Source organism: Alosa alosa, chromosome 14 (genome assembly GCF_017589495.1).
Source record: "Alosa alosa isolate M-15738 ecotype Scorff River chromosome 14, AALO_Geno_1.1, whole genome shotgun sequence".
In the NCBI taxonomy this organism is placed as follows: domain Eukaryota; kingdom Metazoa; phylum Chordata; class Actinopteri; order Clupeiformes; family Clupeidae; genus Alosa; species Alosa alosa.
The window spans coordinates 31,362,393-31,385,267 of NC_063202.1; the positions used below are offsets into that span (position 1 = coordinate 31,362,393).

At 44.0% G+C, this 22,875-nt stretch overlaps 1 protein-coding gene across 5 annotated transcripts in view; it reads right to left on the reverse strand.

Annotated features, from left to right (window-relative positions):
* LOC125307014 (SH3 and multiple ankyrin repeat domains protein 2-like) overlaps nt 1-22,875 on the reverse strand; it is a 41,249-nt gene that overhangs the window by 14,632 nt on the left and 3,742 nt on the right. For 3 of the 5 annotated variants that reach the window (XM_048262719.1, XM_048262718.1, XM_048262716.1), the window contains exons 3-4: nt 2,218-2,353; nt 1,422-1,502 (exon numbers count right to left, since the gene is read on the reverse strand). In XM_048262719.1, coding sequence (XP_048118676.1) covers nt 1,422-1,502; nt 2,218-2,353 — 217 coding nt within the window. Of the gene's footprint in view, nt 1-1,210; nt 1,220-1,421; nt 1,503-2,217; nt 2,354-22,875 lie in introns of all 5 variants that reach the window. The other 2 variants (XM_048262717.1, XM_048262715.1) reach the window with 1 other exon arrangement.

Here is a 22,875-nt window from a genome sequence, read left to right on the forward strand (position 1 = left end):
GTCAAACCGTGATCATCTCACTCTCTAATGCAATGCAGATGAAACAGATATGCAGGTCCCAGGGCCTGTGTCTTCACTGACTTAATATGCACATCCACTCTCTGCTAAACACACACAGTCGAGCTCCAATGCAAATGGACACGGCCCACAGGTACAATTTAGGAACAAGTATCACAGTGGATCATTGATTTGTATTGTTCACACAGACATCAGTGAGATGAGGAGGGAAATTGTGTGTGAGAGGCTTAGGAGCTGATAGCCTGATTTGCTTTTTCAAGAGCTGCTGTATGGGATGATAACTTTACAGCACTTACTACTGCATCACAATGAATAATGGGGGTGATGATCGCAGTGATCACCGGTATCACGGTATTTTTAAAAGTGTATTCAATATGTTCAGAAAGCACTGATAGGCCTACTCAAGCTGAAATATATATAATATAAAGTGTCCCGTTCACTTTTTCATGTTTAATTGGCTATGTGCTTATAGCTTAACTTACCCTACCATGACTTGGAGTTTCTGTTATTTGGACCCAATGAGTGAGACCAAAGTAAGTGTTTGAAATAAAACTTTAGGCTACGGTATTCTCCTGATAACGTGAGTGGAATGGATTTAATGTGGACGCGAACATAAGACGCAGAGTGGCTAAATGATACAGTGGACGTTTTGCGGTGAAAATGTCCCGCCTTTTAAAATCAGGTGAAGCCTAATCCGAATCGCAGTTAAAACCATCAAAAGACAACAGAATCAGTAGGGTACCAGTTTTGTTCCATTGTACCAGGCCTACTGTATGTCAAAAGCAGGCTCGGATGAAGCTGGGAAGGATTAAACACATGGTTTCCACACCGCAGTAATTGATAATTATGATATTTCAAAAGAAAACGGTAATTGTTATCGTCAACATTTTTATTGCGGTTTACCATTATACCGGTAATCGTTACATCCCTACATGCCACATCTTTTTCCTCAGTAGCCAAAAAAAAACATGCAAGGTTCAAGGGTGCATGGACTTGTCATCACACACAACAGCTAAACAATGAGACAAGTCCAATGAAATGAGTGGGGAGAGCAGCCCGTGGTGTGTGGAGCTGTGGCATGGGCAGCTGAATATTGCACTGGCCACACTGACCTCTGACGGATATGCAGCATACAAAACCAGACGCACCACACTGCTGATGTGGATTCACACACACCAACATCCCTGCTTACCTTTATCCACTATTGGGATCAATCATTGACAAAAAGGTTCAAATAAATCACACAAACGTAAAAGAAAAGTAACAAGGCAAAAGACCAGCACGTTAGAACCAGGGGGACACCAGGTTTATGGTTCTGTAAGACCAGTGCTGAACGTCATCCATACGCTAACAACATTCAGATGGAGCATGCTTTGTTCATGTGTGGCCAGTGGAAGTCTCACCTAGTTCTTCCAGCTCGGAGGTCATGGATTTGGAGCGCATGGAGAGTGCGGTGGTGGGTGCTCTCTTGGGAGGTGGAGGCGCTGCAGGGAGACAAGAGAGGGTTAATGGCATCAGATCTGAGCTCAAGAGTGTTCACTTCGCACTGCCTGACTGGGCCTCGCTGCTTGGCCATGTGTGTTTGCCTACGAGGATTTGCTTTGGACATTTTGTTTACCGCTGCTGATGCCACTGATCCCGAGTAGGTTCACAGAGCTCAACTCTTGTCTCTCGTCTAAATCAAAGTGGGCATTCAGATGGCAGTGTCTGTGCCCCCTTCCCCTGCGTGCCAGTGGGATGGGTGCTTGAGTGTGCCCATGCCCTGCAGCGTGGCCATCACAAGTGCCAGATGCCCGCTCGGCAGCACTAGTCTGCTCCAGGCTGGAAGTGTCCGAGCGGTGCCAAGCGAGCAGGCGGCAGGGCTTCCTCGCTGAGAGCCTGGCACCAGCGTGGGCACGGGCACCGGCCCCGCTGCTGTCTCTGCTCTCGCCCCCTGCCCTCTCTTCATTTCTTTATTTCCCTCCGCTGGGCTTGGCTCCCAGCCGCTCCTCACAGAGCAAACAGCCATTTCACAGCTTCACAGGAACCCCTGCACCTTTATGAGGAGGGCACTTAGCGCTAGGTGCTGTTGGCATAACCTGACTGACTTCTCTTTGGTATAAAGGTATGGAAGTATGCAATATATGGCTATATGGTGCGTGCATTAATCTTAATCATTATTGTAGAGGCAATATTATCATTAAAGACTTTTGTTTGTACCTTTTTTCCGACTGGTGTCATCTGGGGTCAAATTCCTACTGACTGTCACCACTTTGATGATGAGCCGGTTCCCTCCTTGTCGAATCATGTTGACCACCTGTCTGTGACCCACCTTGACCACATTGTCCTGGTTGACCTGTGAAGACATATAACATATAACAAGCTGTGTATACACACCACTCTCAGTCCAACCCAGTACTGTCCTAAACAAACAGAATCACCAGCAAATACAAAGACAGAAGATCCTAAAACATAAATGAACTGAAACAGTAAATCAGCAATCACTTAGACTCTTGCATGCCAGTCAAGGAATACACATAAACAGCTCTTTCCTTGAGCTTCTCATAATGACAGACATGCCTGGGCTATGGTTTTGCACAGACAATGGTGTGAAAATGACCAAAATTGCTGAGGCAGGTTTCTTTGACTCACAGCTTTTTGCTGAGGGTGTAGTGTCCCCTTGTGACTTGTGTCAGAAAATGGCAAAACAATGCATTTAGGCTATATGTAACAGCACAACTATCTTGCTTTTACACTTAGGCGAGTTATATTATGGTCCACCGCCTATTTTGTTTGCGACTTCTGTTTGTGCATTACTTTGTAGCATTGCATATTTTCTTTCTTCTAATGGCTGTATTTGATCTAGATGTTTCAATCTTGCTGTATAGAGAATTTAACCAACAAATGTCTGTGCCTGGGTGCGTACTATGAATAATTACATTAGCCTAATGACACAATGCCCTGAAATGGTATGAAGCTGTTGAACAACCTAAATGAGCTGTTGCAACCTAAATGCTTTTAGAAATGCAAAGAAAAGAAAATCTGGTCCAACATTTGTATTGATGTAAGGTCAACAATGACATGAGCCTGCTCCTCCAGCTCATGGAGCATATGACTGCTAATGCAGCAAACGAGACAGCTCATCCTCACTGAGACCGCTGCTCTCAACAGGTAGTGGCGCAATATAGCATGTTACCATTGTAGTTTTAGACATTCGTGTTTTCATATTAGGCTCCTCTTTAGGTTATTTGGGACACTGTTTTGACCCTTTTCAAAATTAAGTTAGCCTCAGGAAGCAAGTGGTGCCTTGTACATTAAATGATTTTCACAGCCGATGGAAAACATTCCACCAATGGCAAAACGGCCTGACATTAGGCTAACGGCTATTTCATAATTGGGACAACACTGTAAATAAATATGGGCCTTAAATTAACTGTACAAAGTTAGTCAGCAGGGTGACTAACTGTTTTTTTGGACCAGAGAAAAGCTCCCTGATGCAGATTTTGTAGCAGGTTACTGCAGCTGAAATGCTGCCTAAACCAGTGCAGCTTCTGGTGGAAATGTAAGATCATGCGCAATAATCTGCAATACAGAGCTATCCTATTCAGCGTTTAGCCACATACACCTATTTGTTTGAGAAATGGACAGACAGACAAATGAACAAACAGCCAAATATGTTGCTATCTAAATAAAATCAGAAAGATTTACAAATGCATGCTTTATTTGAGGATATGGCAGTAAAAGTAGCCAAAGCAGCAGGCTTTAAGGGAGATGATTTTGCAACCAGAGGCCTGAGAGGTGAGAAGAGACGGGGGGAAATGAGATATCCGTCACAGGCCCAGGAAACACGCAGACAATATTTATTTGTGCTGGGACACAGGATCTGGGGACAGAGAGTGGGCCGCCAGAAAGGAACGTGTTTGGGGAATGCTAATTGGGAGCAGTGGCAGAGTGGAACAGTGTCCCTCGCGCTGGCTGATAAGGAAGCAGGGTGCACTGCGATAAGAGCAGCACCTATCAGATGGGCTGCTGCTACCTGAACGCCAGCCACACCACTCAGTGCTGCGAGAGTGTGCGCCACTGATGAGTGACGGTGAGCTCGTCGCCGTGTATTCACCTGGGAGAACAGCGAGCACGGCGAAGACTAAAGCTGGAATCCTAATCAAGTCTAGAGCAGCCCACGGACAGCACAGCACTTTTAATCGCCAACTCATTTGCAATTCAGAACAAACAAACTACAAAACCGGTCACAACAACAACACAACCAAAGAAAAGAACAATTAACAACTAGAATAGAATGACTAGAAAAAGTAACGAGCACGCTTGATCACCAATTAATTATTAATTAATCAGTGATCAAACAAAATCCACTCTCAAAACTCTCTTAAAATGTGAAATGCCAGACTAATTAAAGAATACAGCGTTGACCATTCTGTAAGTGACATTCTTGGAGCACTGTGTGTACAAACTGCACTGTGCTCCTCCAGGAACCCTGGCTCCCTATAACTGAGCTCTCATACAGGCCCATGCAGAGAGCAGAGCAGGTCTACTGCCTCAGGACTGATCACATTTTAATGAGCCCATCATGGTTTCCAGTTGGCTTTCCCTCCATCTCTCTCTCTCTCTCTCTCTCTCTCTCTCTCTCTCTCTCTCTCTCTCTCTCCAGGCAGCCACTGTGAGTGAGAGACTGCTCCTGCTCCACATCCATTTGCCTCCATTAATCTGCCCCCTAAGCTGGGAGCGAAATCTAAAAATGAGCAGCCACAGAGGTGCACTATGACGGAGGCTCTTTAAATCATCTTTTTTATGAGATAATTAAATAATGATCCAAGATGAAATAACATTTGCAAAATACGTATGGCTTTGATTTTTTTATGTCACACCTGGAGACATGTTTTTGTGAAGTCATTAAGACAGACACATTAATGAAGGAACATAGATCACTCTCTCTCCCTCTTTCTCTGTCTCTCATACACACACACACACACACACACACACACACACACACACAGAAAGTCTCCTGGCCTCTCTCTCTCTCTCAGTGACGCACACAGATTTCTGCTGTGAGCAATAGCTCTTCTCTTTCCCACACTGTCATGTGACGTGCCTGTGACATCAGCCTCCTGGGCTGTTGCCTAGGATACGCAGAACTGTGATTCCTCTGCGTTGTGCTCACACACACACACACATACACACACACACACACACACACAAAAGCACGCTTCACACAGCTCCGCCTGCTAACCCACTTTTACAATGCACAGCTCAGGGGCTGCTCGAGCTCTGTTGTGAGTAAGTGTGTGTATAAGTGTGTTGTGAGTGTGTGTGTTTGTGCCATTGCGTGTGTAAAAGCTAGAGTTGGATGTCTCGAGACCACTTTTACATGGTCTCGGTCTTGTCACAGTCTCGACCGTCTTTGGTCTTGGTCTTGTCTTGGTCTCGGATCCCTCGGTCTTGTCTTGGTCTCATTGTCTTGGTCTTGCGGTCTCAGGTCGACATAGTGGTCGGGAGATTTGCAACAAATAATGTCCATGATACAAAACATAACATTCGATAATGCAACATTAAATTATTTCGCCTTTCACGCCCTTCAAATGCAACCTTTCAAATGCAACCAATCAATGACATACATATATTTTGTTGTGATACAAACTGGCGCTCATCCAATCAAAAGACGCAAGTGTAGCCAGCGCGAAACGTCGTAGCGCGAAACGTCGTAGCTGTCAGTCTCAGTCAGACCTAGTAATAATAATGTCAGCGAATTCTGCCATCATTAAATTTGCATTCACGGAACATAAAGAAATTTGCAGTCCAGGGGCAAGAAAGAAGCATTCTTTTTTTGGTCTCGGTCTTGGTCTCGTCTCGACTTTGTCTTGGTCTTGACTCAGTCTGGTCTTGGTAGTGTCTTGGTCTCGGTTTAGGCGGTCTTGACTACAAGTCTAGTAAAAGCAAAAGTATTTGTTTGGGCTCCGGACACCTAAAAGCACTACTACTCTGCCCAGCTCCATACATGTCCCTGTAATGACTTCATGCTAACACATTAGTGCCCACATCAAAGTGCATTCCACCACAGCCCTCAGCCTCCTGCGCCGTCTGCCAGAGGACAGCTGTGCTGCACAGGGAGTCTTGCTGCCTGGGATGGACGTGCACTCCGTCTCTTTCTCTAACACATTCACTTTCATCCTAACATGCCACTGGGAGCAGTGTGCAGAGGCCCTGGCAGAAAAAGACAAATATATGGAGAGTCTGACAGAGGGCGAGATGGCTGAATGGACTGCTAGAGATGGAGACAGAGATAGAGATAGATATCATTCATCAATATAGATGACAAATATCTATTTATGGGATGGCAAGTATGCATTTAAACTTCACATAAACAGCTGATGGAGAAATATCTATTTATGTGATGGCAAGTATGCATTTAAACTTAACAAAAATAGCTGATGGAGTGACCAAACAGGATTTATACAAGGTAGGAATTTAAAAACAAATGTTAGAACTGTGTATCAATATCACAATTTGCTAAAAAAGAAACAATAGATCTAACATTAATGGCTGTTGATGCTGAAAAGGCATTTGATCGCCTTGAATGGAGTTACCTATATGAAGTATTACATGCATATGACTTTCCACAGGAAATAATCCAAATAATATAAGCGATCTATAAGGCACCAACAGCATATGTCTACTCTAATGGGATCCTATCGGAGGCCATCCAAATTACGAGAGGAACAAGACAGGGATGTCCAATCACCAACACTGTTTGCCCTAGCCATTGAACCACTGGCCCAGAAGATTCGGAATTCAGAAGAGGTAACTGGCATATGGATAGGTGGTGAGTGTTACAAACTTAACTTGTATGCAGATGACCTTATGTTGTATCTCACTAAAATTGAAACATCAATCCCACATGTGTTGAATATCATAAATAGGGCTGTAACGATACACCAACCTCACGATTCGGTTTGTATCACGATATTTGACCCACAGTTCGATACGAATCTTGATTTTTCTTTTTTTTTTTTTTTTTGGGGCTAGACATTTCATTAAATAACATTATAATAGCCTCCCTTAGAACACCAGAGGATTACAATATAATATATCTATTATTTTATATCCAGATATAAAAATATTTTTCTGAATGACTGATATTTACAGTATGACAGCACACTTTATGCAGATTTGCTTATAGCCTAGGCCTGCTATTTTTTATTACAACTCTACCTCTTTAATTCAGCTGTCTGGTTGAAGCCTGGAAATATTGTAAACAAAGTAGCATAGTTGGCTAGCTTAGCCTATCATAGTCTACTGATTGGACTGTTCAGTTTTCCCATGTGTGTTTAAATTTCAAGGTAATACTTAATCTCCTTGGGACAGGCCCTTTTGGTAAACGTTGGTATTGAGATGATCAGTCAACTTCAATGCAAGAGTTTTAAACAAATATGTGCAGCATGCTAATGATGCTAAGCGGAATTAATAGTAATTTAGCTAGTCGTCTTCTATGCGTCCTTGCTTTCACGACTGTGAATGTTTTATTTAAGTCGCGCGTGTTCATTGAGCAGGAGAGGGAGGGAGGGAGGGAGCGCGAGAGAGAGCGGGGCAAGGAGAGGGGGTTTACTTCTATACTGTTTGGTAAAGTTGCACACATAGTCTACAATGAAAGCAAGGAGAGGTATGAAATTATTATTTATTTATTTGTTTGTTTTTGGACAACGTAGGCTACCGATAAGTAAAGCGGGAGATGTGGGTTGCTTTTGCGGCCACGTAAGATGCAAAGCACTGCGTGAAACACTAGAAAGGTGTGTCGCGATTCTGCCTTTTCACACCGCGACACAGTATCGTTGATATGAATGTCGCGATTTCGGTTTCGAATCATATATCGTTACAGCCCTAATCATAAAACAATTTTCTAAAGTTTCTGGTTATAAAATGAACATGGGGAAAACTGAACTTTTATTAATAACAGAGCCTTTGTCCAAGAGTAAAGAGTCTTTTAAGGAGTTCAAATGGCAAAAAGGAAGGATTAAGTACCTAGTGCTATATAAGCCCTGATAAAACAATACTGTATAAGGATAACTATGTTGCTCTAATTAAAAATCTTAAAATAAATTTGGATAAGTGGGCAAATCTGCCAATAAACCTAATCGGTAGAATAAATTTGATTAAAATGATATGGTTACCCAATTTTTTGTTTACCTTCCAGACAGTATCAGTGATACCACCAAAGAACTTTTTTAAGATGGTTAACAGACTGTTTAGCTCATTTATTTCCAAATAAATTCCAAATCCCACCGATTAAGTTGGACACTTCTTCAGAACTCCAGAAGTGAGGGAGGCCTTAATTTCCCAAACATTGAACTGTATTACTACTCAGCCCAAGCTTTTTACATCAACTCTGTTATTAATAGATCAGAGGAAGATCCCTGGATAAAAATAGAAGATTACCAACTCAAGCCGGACAATTTATTTTTAGCTATGTTTACAAAACGTAAAATCAGTAGTTCTAATTTTGTAATTAACAGTACACTGGGGGCATGGAAGAAGATAAAAAATATTATAGGAGTGCATATTAGTCTCCCTAGGAACACACACCTGTGGAACAATCCATCTATCACTATTCAAAGCTTAAAACTAGAATGGCAATCATGGATTAATAGAGGAATAAGTACTATCTCTGACATTATATCCCAAAACAAAATTCTGACTTTTGAACAGCTCAAAAATAAATTTAACTTAACACATAGATTTAGATATCTACAATTGAAAAATTGGATATCACAGAATGTTGAGCTAAATTATAATACTGAATCAACAACATTAGAGAAGCTTTTTATGAAGCTTCTTTATGATGCTTAGAATAAGGACCTTAATATCACAGATACACATACAAAATGGAAGGAAGGACTAAACCTAACCAATAATATTACCATCAATGAAAACCTGAGGCTTATACAATATAAGCTCATGACAAGAACATATTACACAAAATCTAAAATACATACATTTAACCCATCATCCTCTGCTTTGTGTGTGAAATGTGGCTCTCATGTGGACACTCTTATACATGCCTTGTGGGAATGTAAGAAAATTAAACAGGATTGGCTGGAAATTCAAAAGTTGTTGACTGAAACCTGCAAAATTGAGTGCAAATTAACACCTACACTATGTATTTTGCAGAGAACAGATAATCTGAAGTATCCAATAGGATGGCAGATTCTTTTTTCCTCCTTGGTTTATAAGAAAATCATTTTGAAATATTGGAAAGACACACAGGCCCCATCCATGCAGGCATGGAAGGGATTGATGAAATATTATTTAAGTATATAAAAAGCAATGTGTGAGGACAGAAATAAAATAGAACAATTTAATAGAGTATGGCAGGACATTTATGAATCTTTATAATCAAATGTTGGGCAAGTTATAAAGACTACACGGGAGAACCTCATGGAGAACAATGTGTGAGTGTAGGGGTGTTAGTGCGACCAGGTGTGTGTAGGTGTGTGTATGGGTGAGTGTGTGTGGGTGGTGTGTGTGTGTGTGTGTGTGTGTGTGTGTGTGTGTGTGTGTGTGTGTGTGTGTGTGTGTGTGTGTGTGTGTGTGTGTGCTAGGGCATCCAGCAGGTATATAGGTATGTATGGAGTATGAATGGGTGTGGGTGTCCTAGGTATATATATAGGTGCATGGGTGTATGAGTAACAGAATGTGAATACCATGCCTGAGTAGGATTGTAAATTGATAATAGTTAATATGTCTGTACTGGTATAAGCCATTTCTGTTACATGTATGAAATCAAATAAATATAATTATAAAAAAACAAAACAATCTCCTAACTTTGCCATGGAGATGAGAGCCGCTAGGCTGCGAGGGCCCTTTAAATGCTGTCTCCATAAAAGCACTGTATGGAGGAGATGACATTAAACGGGTCAGAAAGACTCCAGCCGGAGTCATGTAAGTGACTTTTCAAAACGAAAAAATAAACACATGATATATCTCTTTACATTTATTTATAAACTGTTTCGTCGTGGCTTTTGCTGAGAAACAAGAGCCATTTAATAAGCGTAATATATGTGTGGATCTGTCCTACAAGTGTAATGCACATTAGGACAGCTGTGGCCTACTGGTTAGCACTTCGGACCTGTAACCGGAGGGTTGCCGGTTCGAACCCCGACCAGTAGGCACAGCTGAAGTGCCCTTGAGCAAGGCACCTAACCCCTCACTGCTCCGCCGCTGTTGATGCAGGCAGCTCACTGCGCCGGGATTAGTGTGTGCTTCACCTCACTGTGTGTACACTGTGTGCTGTGTGTGTTTCATTAATTCACGGATTGGGATAAATGCAGAGACCGAATTTCCCTCACGGGATCAAAAGAGTATATATACTTATACTTATACTTATATAATGCATACTGTATGTGTGGATGTATCCTATGTGCAATGCAGTTGTGTAATGCATGTGTGCATGTGTCATAATGCCTAATGTACAGTATATATGTGGACGTCTCCTGTGCGCAATGCAAATGTGTGGACGTGCCTAGAGTCTTTGTGAAGGACATGCTGCGTGCCGTGGTCAGAGCCCATTTGTAAATCGGTGCCAGGCGGCCTCTGCCCTCCTCCATGCTCCCATAATGATAACCCCGGGGGTGTCATTTCTCTCTGATTGGCTCAATTGACATGGCGAGTGCCCTGGCATGCTGGGCTGCTTCCGCTGGCATTTGCAACCATTAGGCCGCTTGAGGCCCAGTAAGCACATGCAATCTCAGAGCATTTTACGGACCTTTAGCGTGTTTCAATTAACGCCCGTTTGTTTGAAATAGCGCTGTGTAGATGAAGGTTATTAGGTTACTATCACTCTGGAGCACAATGTGTGTGAAATGTACATTTGTGCAGCATTAAAGCAGCTGTGCTGTGAGTGAGTGAGCTCAGTGCAGTGCGTGTGCTCGCTCTATGGCCCCAGCAGGAGAGAGCAGGGAGAGCACACCCATTTATTCCCATTCAATCACTCTTTCACCGGGAGCTCTCAGTCCTCCTTCCTCTCTTTCTTTCTCACTCACTTTTATTTTCATTCTCTCTTTTCTTTGTCTCTTTCTCTCCTAGCCCTGTTCTCTTTCTCAGTCTCTCTCTCTCACACACAACACACACACACAACACACGCACCGGCACACCGGCGCACACACACACACACACACACACACACACACACACACACACACACACACACACACACACACACACACACAGACAGACAGTCTGGATACATTTGCTGGGCAAAAGGCTGCATAAACAGGAAAGGACATCTGCAGTGCTGATGTCATAAAATCTCATTTTGCCACTTCCTAATTTAATTTCGACCATAATCTGCCAGGCCCATCATTCCTGTGGCACAGCATCCTGACGGTTAGCACTGCACTAATACTGACCCTGATCGACGGCAGTCCAGAGTGCATGTCTGCACATTCACACCAAACACACACACACACACACACACACACACACACACACACACACACACACACACACACACACAGAGTACCCAGGATGTAGAAGTGGGAATGGGAGGGGAGGAGGAGACAGACAGCACGAGAGAGCTGGGCGGGGTGGGTGGGGTGGAGAGGGAGGAGGTGACTGAGGGCTGCCTATGGCGGGAGTGACAGGGCGTCCTTACATAATCCCCGTCTCCCTCTCTACCCACGCTTACGTAATGCCACCCAATGAGCTGCCACTGACACACAAACCAAACCCACAGCACACTAAGCACAGCACAGACACACCCCCCCCATTACTCCACATGAGAGCTGTCCTCATCAAAATGGACAATCTTGTTCTGGAGCTCATACTGGCTCCACCATTCCAAGCCATCACTCGGGTGGGAGAAAATCAAAGGTGATTGGTTTTGCGCAATTTCAACTGAACCGAAATCGCTCTAAATTGCTTCATGTAAGTGAGTTTAGTTTTAAGATGCCCCTTATGTAGGGGAATATGGAATAGTACACTTTCAGATGTCTCAAGGGAAAGTGACAACCCCTCTGTATCTCCTTGGGAATAGAATTGAAGGCTAGGAAAAAAAACCTGCTCAAAGTAAACCAGTACATCACCATCATCTGGTACATCATTTCACAAATCTTTGAGTGGTACAGAGTTAAACAATTTAGCATTTTGAAAAGTCAATTTCCAAATGGTCAGATTTAATATTAATAACTTCATTTGGGCAAAATAATACAGTAGGCACAACACATCAAAATTATTGCCAGTATATCCAAGGCATTACTTTGACAAATCCATGTATGCTTTAAAGATCAAGTCATACATGCTATAATATCATATAACTAACAAGCACATATTATGTATTATATATGGCACAATATATGTGGCATAATATAATGTATAACAAGGGCCGTGTGTGGTGTGTCTGCATCGGCAGTGGTGTCGCACCATCAGGTGAAACAGACAAGCAGTTCCACTGGATGTATGAATGGCTCCTGAACTGAACAGGGGGCTGGTGGCTACTGCTGGGAGAGCCCTGTCAACAACCCCCCCTCCCACCCAACCTGAGGTAGGATTATGAGAAGTATAATACAGCCGATCTGAAAAGGAGTGCTTTAATCAGACATGGAGAGGGCCAGAAAAAACTGGGACACTGGCTTCATTTTGTAAAGGTGTTTTTGTTATCTGTGGGCTCTCAAGGGCACTCTTAAGGCAGGCAAGCTGAGATTGAACTGAACTGAACTGCCACCCACAGATACCTCTGCCGAGAAATCATCATCTCTCAGACACACACACGCACACACACACACACACACACACACACACACACACACACACACACACACCTGCCTCTAGACAAATGCTAAAGGCTAGCACCCACAGTACTGTAGTGAAATTTCTAAATCAGGACTGGGTTTTCCTCAATGAAACAAGAAAGAACACCTCGCTGTGCAAAAAGGCTACAGTTTTTCAGAGAGTGAAAGAAAAATAAAACGGTTATGGAATCAATAGCTGTGGAAAACCGCTGGCACACACCATGATTGATTTCTGTCATTAATACCCAGTGTAACTGCAATAATTGATTTCAGTACTTAGTAGTGCCATTGATCTGTATGTGAACAGAGTGAGAGGTTGATAGAGGTCTGGCTTGATGGATGTGTAAATCACAAGAAAAAACCTACTTGTGTCAGATACAGTGCAGACCAGCAGGCAGGGATTTGGCGATAAAGTGATAGCCATTGTACTCTCAACAGCAAGGCGCAGAGATGGACATATAGTATTGAGACGGTCAGTAAAGCACACTGACGCTCCTTCCCATACATCCCAACTGTACAGAGCATACATCCCACCTGTGCTTCCTATACATCCCACCTGTGCTTCCCATACATCCCACCTGTGCAGAGCATACATCCCACCTGTGCAGAGCAAACTACAGCAGGTGATGAGAAGGGGAACGGCAGCAGACTCAGAATCCCATTGAGAGCCGGATCACTTTGTGAACACAGACCCAAAGGGGAAGATTATCATCAGCGCACACCCAGTCTGTTTCTGAAAGGCTATGCTGTATGTGTGTGTATGTAGCCGCCCAGAGAGAATGGAGTGCCCGTTGGGAGCCTGACAGGGTGATTTATGTGTGGGCTTAGGAGTGAGATTTTTGGCATTATCACACTCATACATCAACGTCTGTCCGATTGCGAGTCGCTCTTCCCCTTTGCTGCTCTCTTTCCCCCGTTCTCTCATTCGCTGTGCTTCTCCTCAGCTCCATGGCCCTCTTGTCACAGAGTATGTACCAAAAAAGAACTCTTTCCGACTCCATGTGGGAACACATGCTGCACTCTATAGAAATGTGAGCTCTTTCTCTCCATCATCTATTTGGATTCTGAATGTGCTCTTTCAAATGTTTGTGGGCTACACTATCTACATTAGTCCATAAGAGCAGATTAGAGCAGTAGTGCATTCCCAAACACTAACTGATAGAATTTCATCAAATCCAAATTAACCATTAAGACTCCAGTTTAGTGGTGCGTTTGAGATTACATTTTAGGCCATAATGGTTAAGCTCTACTTCTGCCTGACTCTGTCTCTGCAATGTTTGTGAGGCAAATAATGAAGGAAGAAACAGCTGTGAATCATCACACACAGGCAGCTTGCAGGGAGCGCACACAAGCACAGAGCAGTGTCTGGGGTCCCTTTCTTGGGCCTGGATGCTAATTGTACCAGTGCAAGGCCCCAAATTATAGTCAATGGGACTTCCCTCATAGCCCCCTCTCAATGCTGTGTGTGTGTGTGTGTGTGTGTGTGTGTGTGTGTTTCGTGTCTTGTGAGAACACAGGCAGGTTAATTGCTGGACCCACAGTGAAAGAGCTTTCTGTTTCCAGAAGTCTGGCTGGTGTCATAAAGCATTCTCCTCTTGGGGCTCAAGTGGTGACACAATAATGTTGTTTGGTGTGTGTGTGTGTGTGTGTGTGTGTGTGTGTGTGTGAGTGTGTGTGTGTTGAGGACTGAAAAGAGCGAATGTATGTGAATGACACTCTGTGAGGGGTGTGTGTGTATACGAATGAGGAGAGTCGCACAGATGCACTCTTAAGTAGTGTGCAGACAGGGAACTGATGATTCATGTTTGTGCAGAGGGGGAAGATAATCTGTACATACACAGAGGGCAGATGAGCTTCATAAGTAACACTAATGGCAATGTATGTAAGCAGCACATCTTAATGAAGCGTCTGCACTCTGTCTGCTCTCATCTCAGGGGTATCCTACACATGCGAGCAACTTCATTCATTTGGCTACACTAAGCAATTAAAAAAGCCAAGTAGTGTAAAGATCTATCAAAGAATTATGTCAAATTCAATCTATGGTGTATTTCAGAAATCAAATAATGCTGAATTGTAAAGCCTTGCTTATATTTGACACAGACGGAATGTGGGGGTCAGGGGACCAAAAATAATGAAAGATAAACCAAATGATCTCTCTCACAGCATATGCTTGACCACCACATTTTACCCATTTCCCCCACCGTCCAGCCTCTATGTGCTGAGGACCTGAAGGCCTCCCCTTGCGTGGTCAACCTGAGAGTGAACCCCTGACCTCCGGCACGGGCTCTCAGATCCTTCCAGCCTGCCTGCTGCTGTCTGTGTGCTTTCAAGCTCCTTTGCAGCCTTTTGCTGTCTCGCAGTTGCTAGGTGACTGTTGCCGCGCATCACGTTTGGAGATGTGGAGTCAGGGAGATGGGGTGGTGGTGTGTGTGTGTGTATGTGTGTGTGTGTGTGTAGTGGAGTGCTGTGGCAACAGCACTGTAAATACGGGTCCTCCATTCATTATTACTGACGGCGTGCTGTTGACATTCAGCCGAATAGAGCACTCTGGCACATCCAATTCAATGCTCCCAATTTCCGCCATGGTTGTACTAAATACGGTCTCTCGCCACCACACGCCACGCCAGCGCGAGAGCAGCAGCAGACACCCCGTGCAATCCTGCTTCCACAGGAGGGAGTGAACACAACTCCTTGTAAATCCATTTCACTGACTGTAAGTGGGGGCTTGTTTGGATAAATTATGGATGAGGTGTGGTCCCATCAATACCACAGCTATTTAAAGGAATGGTATGTGTGTATGGGGGGGGTCTCTGTGTCAGTATGGGTTATTTTTAGCCACAGCATAGTGTTTGACAACAACGTGTAGTGGATGGGGTATCGTATACACTGGTGGTTTATAGAGGGTATAGTCTCAATAGAATGAGACACACAAGAAGCTACTCTTACCAATGTTGCTATTCCAATCCTGTGGTTGGTGGTTGGTGACAACAACCTTGTGGTGCATGATGTCGTTGTTGTTTACTTTACTGCTCCAAAGTGTTAAAATCCTGAACAATGTTTTCAAAGAAACACTACCAGCATATACCAGCATAGTTTTTTATAGAACCAATTGAAAAATAATTTAAAAATAAAATATTATCCTGACAGAAAACAATCATGTTTTACTGTTCAAAATGATTAAAATCCTGGACAATGTTTAAAAAAATAGTTATATCTAACCAGAGGAACAGTATATTTAATGAGCATATTTTGCAGAACCCGGTGAGAATTAATTTACTACAAATAGACAAAATCCTGAGCAATGACAGAAAACCAAACTACCTGAGACAACAAAGAAATATCTTCCCTCTCACCGGTACATCTGCAAAAATGGGAAGTAAGGAGGAAAGGGACTTTTAACAGCAGAGCTGTCCAATGTGATATTGCTCACTGATGAATCTTTTCAGTCCAATGTTTTGGACCAAATCTAAATGAAACTCTTTATGTAGCAGCTACTGTATATAAAAAGTGCCTTCATACTGTACTTTCATATGATTATTCACAACTGCATGTCTAAACAGAGGTTACCACACAAGGGCATGTAAAGAGTAGGAAAACCCATACAGATAAAGGGCTAAAACTGTGTTTCACTGCCGGAATAGTAATTCCCTCTTACTCATGCTTGAGCCTGGAGCCCACCTGAATTGGTGATATAGCTGCTGCTTTCATGTCTAAACATTCATATATGGAGCAGCTACAGGAGCCTGGATACTGCCCCTCTCCTCCACTGGCTTTTTTTGGCAGGTTTGGGGCAGTGATGTGAAACATCATTGAGTTATCTCCATCAGAGCAGACACAACTGAATGCCTGTGTATGTGTGTGTATGGTGTGTATGTGTGTGTGTGTGTATTTGTGTGTGAGTGTGTGCAGGCGCACGTGTGTCTGTGTCTGTGTGTGAGCTTGAGTGTCTGTGAGTCTATGTGTGTGTGTGTGTGTGTGTGTGTGTGTGTGTGTGTGTGTGTGTGTGTACCCTCCTGCAGATGCTCAGGAACCCTCTTGAGTAATGAGCACAATATGTGTTCATTTCATGCTCAATCCCCCTCGAGTGAAGGGTGCTAGCCTGGTGACCGCATCACTCCAGCTCGGCACGGCACGGCACGGCACACAGCCACTGTGCTGATGCACATCCCATCTCCTTCAGGCTCACAGATGTCTGACTGATGCAGCAATTGAGGCTCTGATGACAGTGATGATGCGCTTCTTTACGACACTATTATCTCACAGCTACAGCAATGTTGCTGTGAAGTGAGAATGCATTGCATAGCAGACAGCTCCACATCGGAGTGTGTGTGTGTGTGTTTTAAAGTGACGGCAACCAACAGCCTGAAGTGTAGACACATAGCGTTACCTTAAATAACACTGCCTGCCGCGTGGCAAAGCTGTGCCACACACACACACACACACACACACACACACACACACACACACACAGTATGTAATTGGGTCAAGGGCAACACCTGCACTTTCATCAAGATCAATCAGGGGAAGCCAGCAGGGCTGAGGCTCCACAGGGTTGCCTGAGCTGGCTGCGCGCGCATAATGTGTGTGTGTGTGTGTGTGTGTGTGTGTGTGTCCACAGACCGCTTGTTGAGAGTGCCCTCTATTAGATTATGTAATTATCACAACTAATAAGTCTGTGACACACATTATAAACTGGAAAACAGCTCTAGATTTTTCCATTTCGTAATCTTCCATGATCAATTCTTAACATTAACATTTGATGCTGTTTGTTTGTTTGTTTTGGGATTTAATCTCTGTGTAGTCAGTTTCCTCTACTGGGGAGAACTGCAAAATGTATGTCTCACTGTTTAATTAGTCTAAAAAGGTTTATTACCAGGGATATCAATCTCTGACCAAACAATCTCTTAAACGATGACTATGACAACACTGTTGTAGGCAGAGATCAGTACAACCAAAGGGTATACCCTGAACATGCAAAGTAACTCTTAAAAAAAGCCACTGCACTTTCCACCTACGTCTATTTAATCAAAATACACACAGCATGACACCCCTACACTAGAACCTTAACCGGACATTGCAGACATAAGAGTGGACTATCTGGGACACGCTGAGATGCTTATTCTAGATTCAGGAATGTTAATGCAGTGATGGGAGGGAGAGAGAGAGAGAGAGAGAGAGGAGGGAGAGAGGAGAGATCTTCCCATTCCATAGGGTTGTCCTCCACACAATCCCTGCACACTCCATGCACTTGCACTGCCACTGGAGTGTATTATAGACTTGTCCTGATATAGAGGGGTGGAGGAGGGAAGATGGAGAGGTGCGTTTACGTAACAGCTAAAGTTCAACTGCTCTCTGTCAGGCCCACAGAGGCATGGAGAGCTTTTACACCGCGCTGCGCTTTTCACAGAGCCATTTATACTTCTTTTGACATTGTCCATGAGCAAGTGAGCACATCAATACAGTTAGCGTTTCTCACTATGGTTTGGACTTGCCACCCGCTTTATCTTCCACACGTTTACCCCTCTCTCACCGCTCTCACAGTTCTCCCCATTTCCCTCTCCTCCCCTCATTGCTCTTTTCCTCACGCCCTCACTCGCTCACTCTTCATCTTGTTCTGTTTGCGTAGAGGTCTACAGCAGTGCACCCTTGCTATCCACCTCTCCATCTCTCTTTCTCTCTCTCCCTCTCTCCTTTAAGACTGTAGGGGGAACACACATGCCCTGTCTGTGAATGTGACGATCAGGCCATATTTCCTTTTAACTGCCACATAAATCCCGCGACCCTCTACACCCCATCTGCGGACCGCTGACAGCCGGCCAGCCAAGCCGGTCATCCAGCCACCATGTTTGATTGGGATGGGGGACAGAGAGAGAGACGGGCGGATTGATCTCGCCGGTGATGCCGCCATGCTGTCCAAGCAATCTACTAAGAGCCTTGGCCCCAGCTGACCTCTTCCCCGGCTCCTGTCAGTCCCTGCGGGGCAAACGCAAGCACGCGCTGCACTGACAGCTCAGTCGGCTCCGCTGCAGCAAGGCTGCAATGCATCAGAGCTGCACTTGACTGCAGAGGCAGGTATGCTTTAGTCCAGGAGAGATTTAATGCTCTTCAAGCTACTGTCACTGTCAAAGCTTTATCAAGTCAAGTCATGCTTTATGGGGCAGAATATGAGTGAGTTCATGATACTGATTATACTACACTGAAGGTGTACAGGAATCCTGTGTTCTCTTTAAGAACAGCTTGACTTCTGAGGCCACAAGATAGTTAGTGTCTATCCACATTGTCCACATTAAGTTGAGTAAATATAAATATGCATAATTATTACTCTGTTTACCCCTCTCCATCCACATTAAAACAGCGTTTCCAACACGTTTTGAAAACAATCTCTTTTTGTGGATACGTTTTAGAACTCCGGGTTGTAGGGTGTACAGGGGAAACGGAAAGCTTCAAACACGATGATGTGCAGTTGCTATGATACTGCTCAAATTTGTGTTTCACCAACAACACCACCAACGACATCACCAAAACCAAACACTTCTATGGAGTTTCACTGTTCTTTTGTGGACGCCAAACTTTTGAAAAAATATAATGTGGACAGAGATTATTTTTTACCTCAAATAAGCGTATTTCTATTTGCTTAATGTAGTCATAGCCTCATAGAGTCATACATCAAAATTCCATTATGGTCAAAGATAAATTAATTATAAAGATAATTAATGAGCTCATTTTCAGAGATCACTGTTAAAGGCACCCTTAACAGTTTTTTTCCCCTTACCCTAACATTTCCAAAAACATTTTGAGGGCACATAACCTCATAACATGACAAACGGCACTTCCGTCATTGTCCTAGCAGCCCTCTGTAGGTTATTACCGACCTACCAACTTTCTAGTTTTGGGGAACCCCCGGAAAAGAGCTGCTATGGAACAGGAATTCAGAGATCTTTTTCTACAGACTGCTGTTGGTGCATTACCTCTATATTATATCGGAGTTATGGTCATACATTGTTGCAAAAGACGCATATTTAGTTTGTTTATTATTGCACTTCTCAACTGTAGGGAAACCCCGAGATCAAATCTTGTTAAGGGTGCCTTTAACCTCATTTCAGGGGAGCGATACACGCTCTCACATTCTCACATGGCTAGCGGTCATGCTGGGCGTGGGTCCTGGGATGCTGCTTTGCCCCTCTGCACCACTTCAGCTATGACTCCACAACCCAAAGCTGTGTAACCAACAACGTACCAAAAACTTGTTCTGTACAACATCCCCTAAGTGACTGTATTTCAGGACCAGGCATACTGCAAATGAGGGGCAGCTGGTCCTCTGAACACAAGACTGTGACAGAAAGTGTCCTGGGCCTAAATTGGGAGATTGCTACACAACACAACCCTTTGGACGAGGCTCAGGTGGTCAGTTAGGCCGCTGGGCCAGGCTCTGTCCCGCTCCGCACCACACCTGACCCACACTCTGACTTGGCTCCCATTTCACAGACTAGCAGCCATTACAACCTGACCTCCATGTGTAAACATCAAACACACTGGCTTTATATGCATTCAAATTACTTCATAGTTTAGCCAAATTGGCATATTAAACGCTAATGATAAAAAAAGCTATAATTGTTAATGGCCACACTTCATATCTCTGCAATGAATGAAATCAATCAGAATGTGTGGAGAAGTATTAGTGGAGCCAGAGCACCAGGCGTGCTGTACGCAGACCAGGAAAGACATCTGCGTTCTGGGCAGGTTTGGAATTTCACCATTTTAGGGGCAAGGCCACTTGGCCTTCAGTTTGGCATATTTGGTGGGGGGCACAAAGGCCACATGTCAGGGCACCAAGGCCAAAGTTACCGTAACTACAGTAATAGGCTATAAAAATGATCAAAGTGTATCTAGGCTATATTTAACATTTATTTTATATTTGGCCTGTTATGAAATAATGTATTGAACAATTTAAGCACAGCTCAACTCAAATAGCCTAGACGCATGCTTAGCATTTTGTGATCATTAAGGCTACTTTCACAAACTCTTAGTCAGCTGTCCTCTGATTTTAATATTTACCGATATCTAGGCGATATTTGTAACATTTATTTAGTATTTGGCCTGTTATGAAACCATGTAGAACAATTTAAACACATTGTAAAACTTAAAGCCCAAACTTGGAGACATCCATGCATGTCGAAATTTGCTGCAAATTCAAAACTGGATTACTCTGGAACGGCTAACTGTACAGGGGTACATGGTTTGTCGTGTGTTGAACGAAGGGTTCGTGAAGTATTCCACTGAGCTGAATGGGTCAGGAGATGGGCGCAGAACCTTAAGTAGAATTTGATTAAATTTAATTATATTATTTACTTTTCTCGCGAACCGTTCACCACAGCAATTAGCGGCTAACATCGTTTAAAAGCTGAGAAAAAGCTCTTTCATGTGATGTGATACTTGTGATGTCTGTGTGATGAATAGGCTACTTCGCGAGTAGTTCAACTGAGAAGAATGGGTGAATTTGGACGCAGTTTCTTTCTTGCCGTGCGCTGTCACTTTCTAGTATAAGTATAACTATATATACTTTTTTGATCCCGTGAGGGAAATTTGGTCTCTGCATTTAACCCAATCGGTGAATTAGTGAAACACACTCAGCACACAGTGAGGTGAAGCACACACTAATCCCGGCACAGTGAGCTGCCTGCTACAATGGCAGCGCTCTGGGAGCAGTGAGGGGTTAGGTGCTTTGCTCAAGGGCACTTCAGCCGCGGCCCACTGGTCGGGGCTCGAACCGGCAACCCTCTGGTTACAAGGCCAGAGTGCTAACCAGTGGGCTATGGCTGCTACTCCACTGCGTAAAAGACTACATTAATTTGTGATGTGAATGCTAAGATTATTTTGACAGGCCATAAGCTAAATAAAAATCGCTATTAGTCGGAGGCAAAGCAGAATATTGAAAGGAGGCACCAAGGCCACCGTGGCCTGTACACCTCTGATTTTCAAAGGGGCATCACGGCCAACGCAAGGGGCCATGGCCGTCGTGGCCGCCGTGAAATTCCTACCCTGGCTCTGGGGCTGTGTGACCTCGCTGGTGAAGCAGGACTCCTGACTACTGCTGCCAGGGGCTCAGCAAGGCTTGGAACAAGGAGAGGATGATGCTGCCAACACAAACTGTGAGGGTGACCAAGGTGTGTGCATAAAGTTTGATCCCTCACATTGCTTTCTCACAGACACCTCAATTAACTCCTAGGTCTTCAGTTACTACAACAATCAGCATGTTGTAACCAAGGCTGAGAGCCTGGGCAGGCATGGAACAGCGCATATCTACTGAAGGACAAGGCCTAGTAGAAGCCTCCATGGCTCTGTGAGCTGAGAGCTGCGGGTGCGATGTGAGATGGCGGGTGCCCTGGCTGAGTAATGATTTGCCACTGAGGGCAGGCTGGCCCAAACTTCAAAAGCCCACACTCAGGGCCAGAGAGAACAACATGGGCTGCTGTATTACGCTGCAGAGAGGGAGGGATAGAGACAGCAGAAATGGACCAGGAAATAAAAATAAACGCTCAATATCTGCTTGTTACCTGTGGATGAAGATGGGAATTTCACATCACATCACGTCTCTCTCTCTCTCTCTCTCTCTCTCTCTCTCTCCCTTACTCTCTCTCTCCTTGTTGAGAACCTAATTCTCTATCAGATAAGGTTTCCAATCATGCTGGCAGAGTACAAAGTACCCCATGGGTTGGCACCTGAACTGCACGCTCCACAATGGTATACCAACAGAGCTTTTTCCTGCCACTGCATGGCATGCCCATGACACACAAGAGACAGCTATGCAATAGTCATCTGACACAGGCACATACGCACAGGGCCATGAAACTTTGATGCTACGCTGAGCAGTGTTTTAAATCATGGATGCTGAGTTTTATGAAGTAAGTTGGATGGAAACACACACATACACAAACACACAAGTGCCCACAGTGACAGATCTGATGACTGCCCTAAAACCAGCTTCCTTGATTATTTAAGAGGATGAACAAGGTCCAGCTACAGTATACTGCTTTTCAGAACACTCAGTGCATTCAACCATTCTATGAGCACACACACACACACA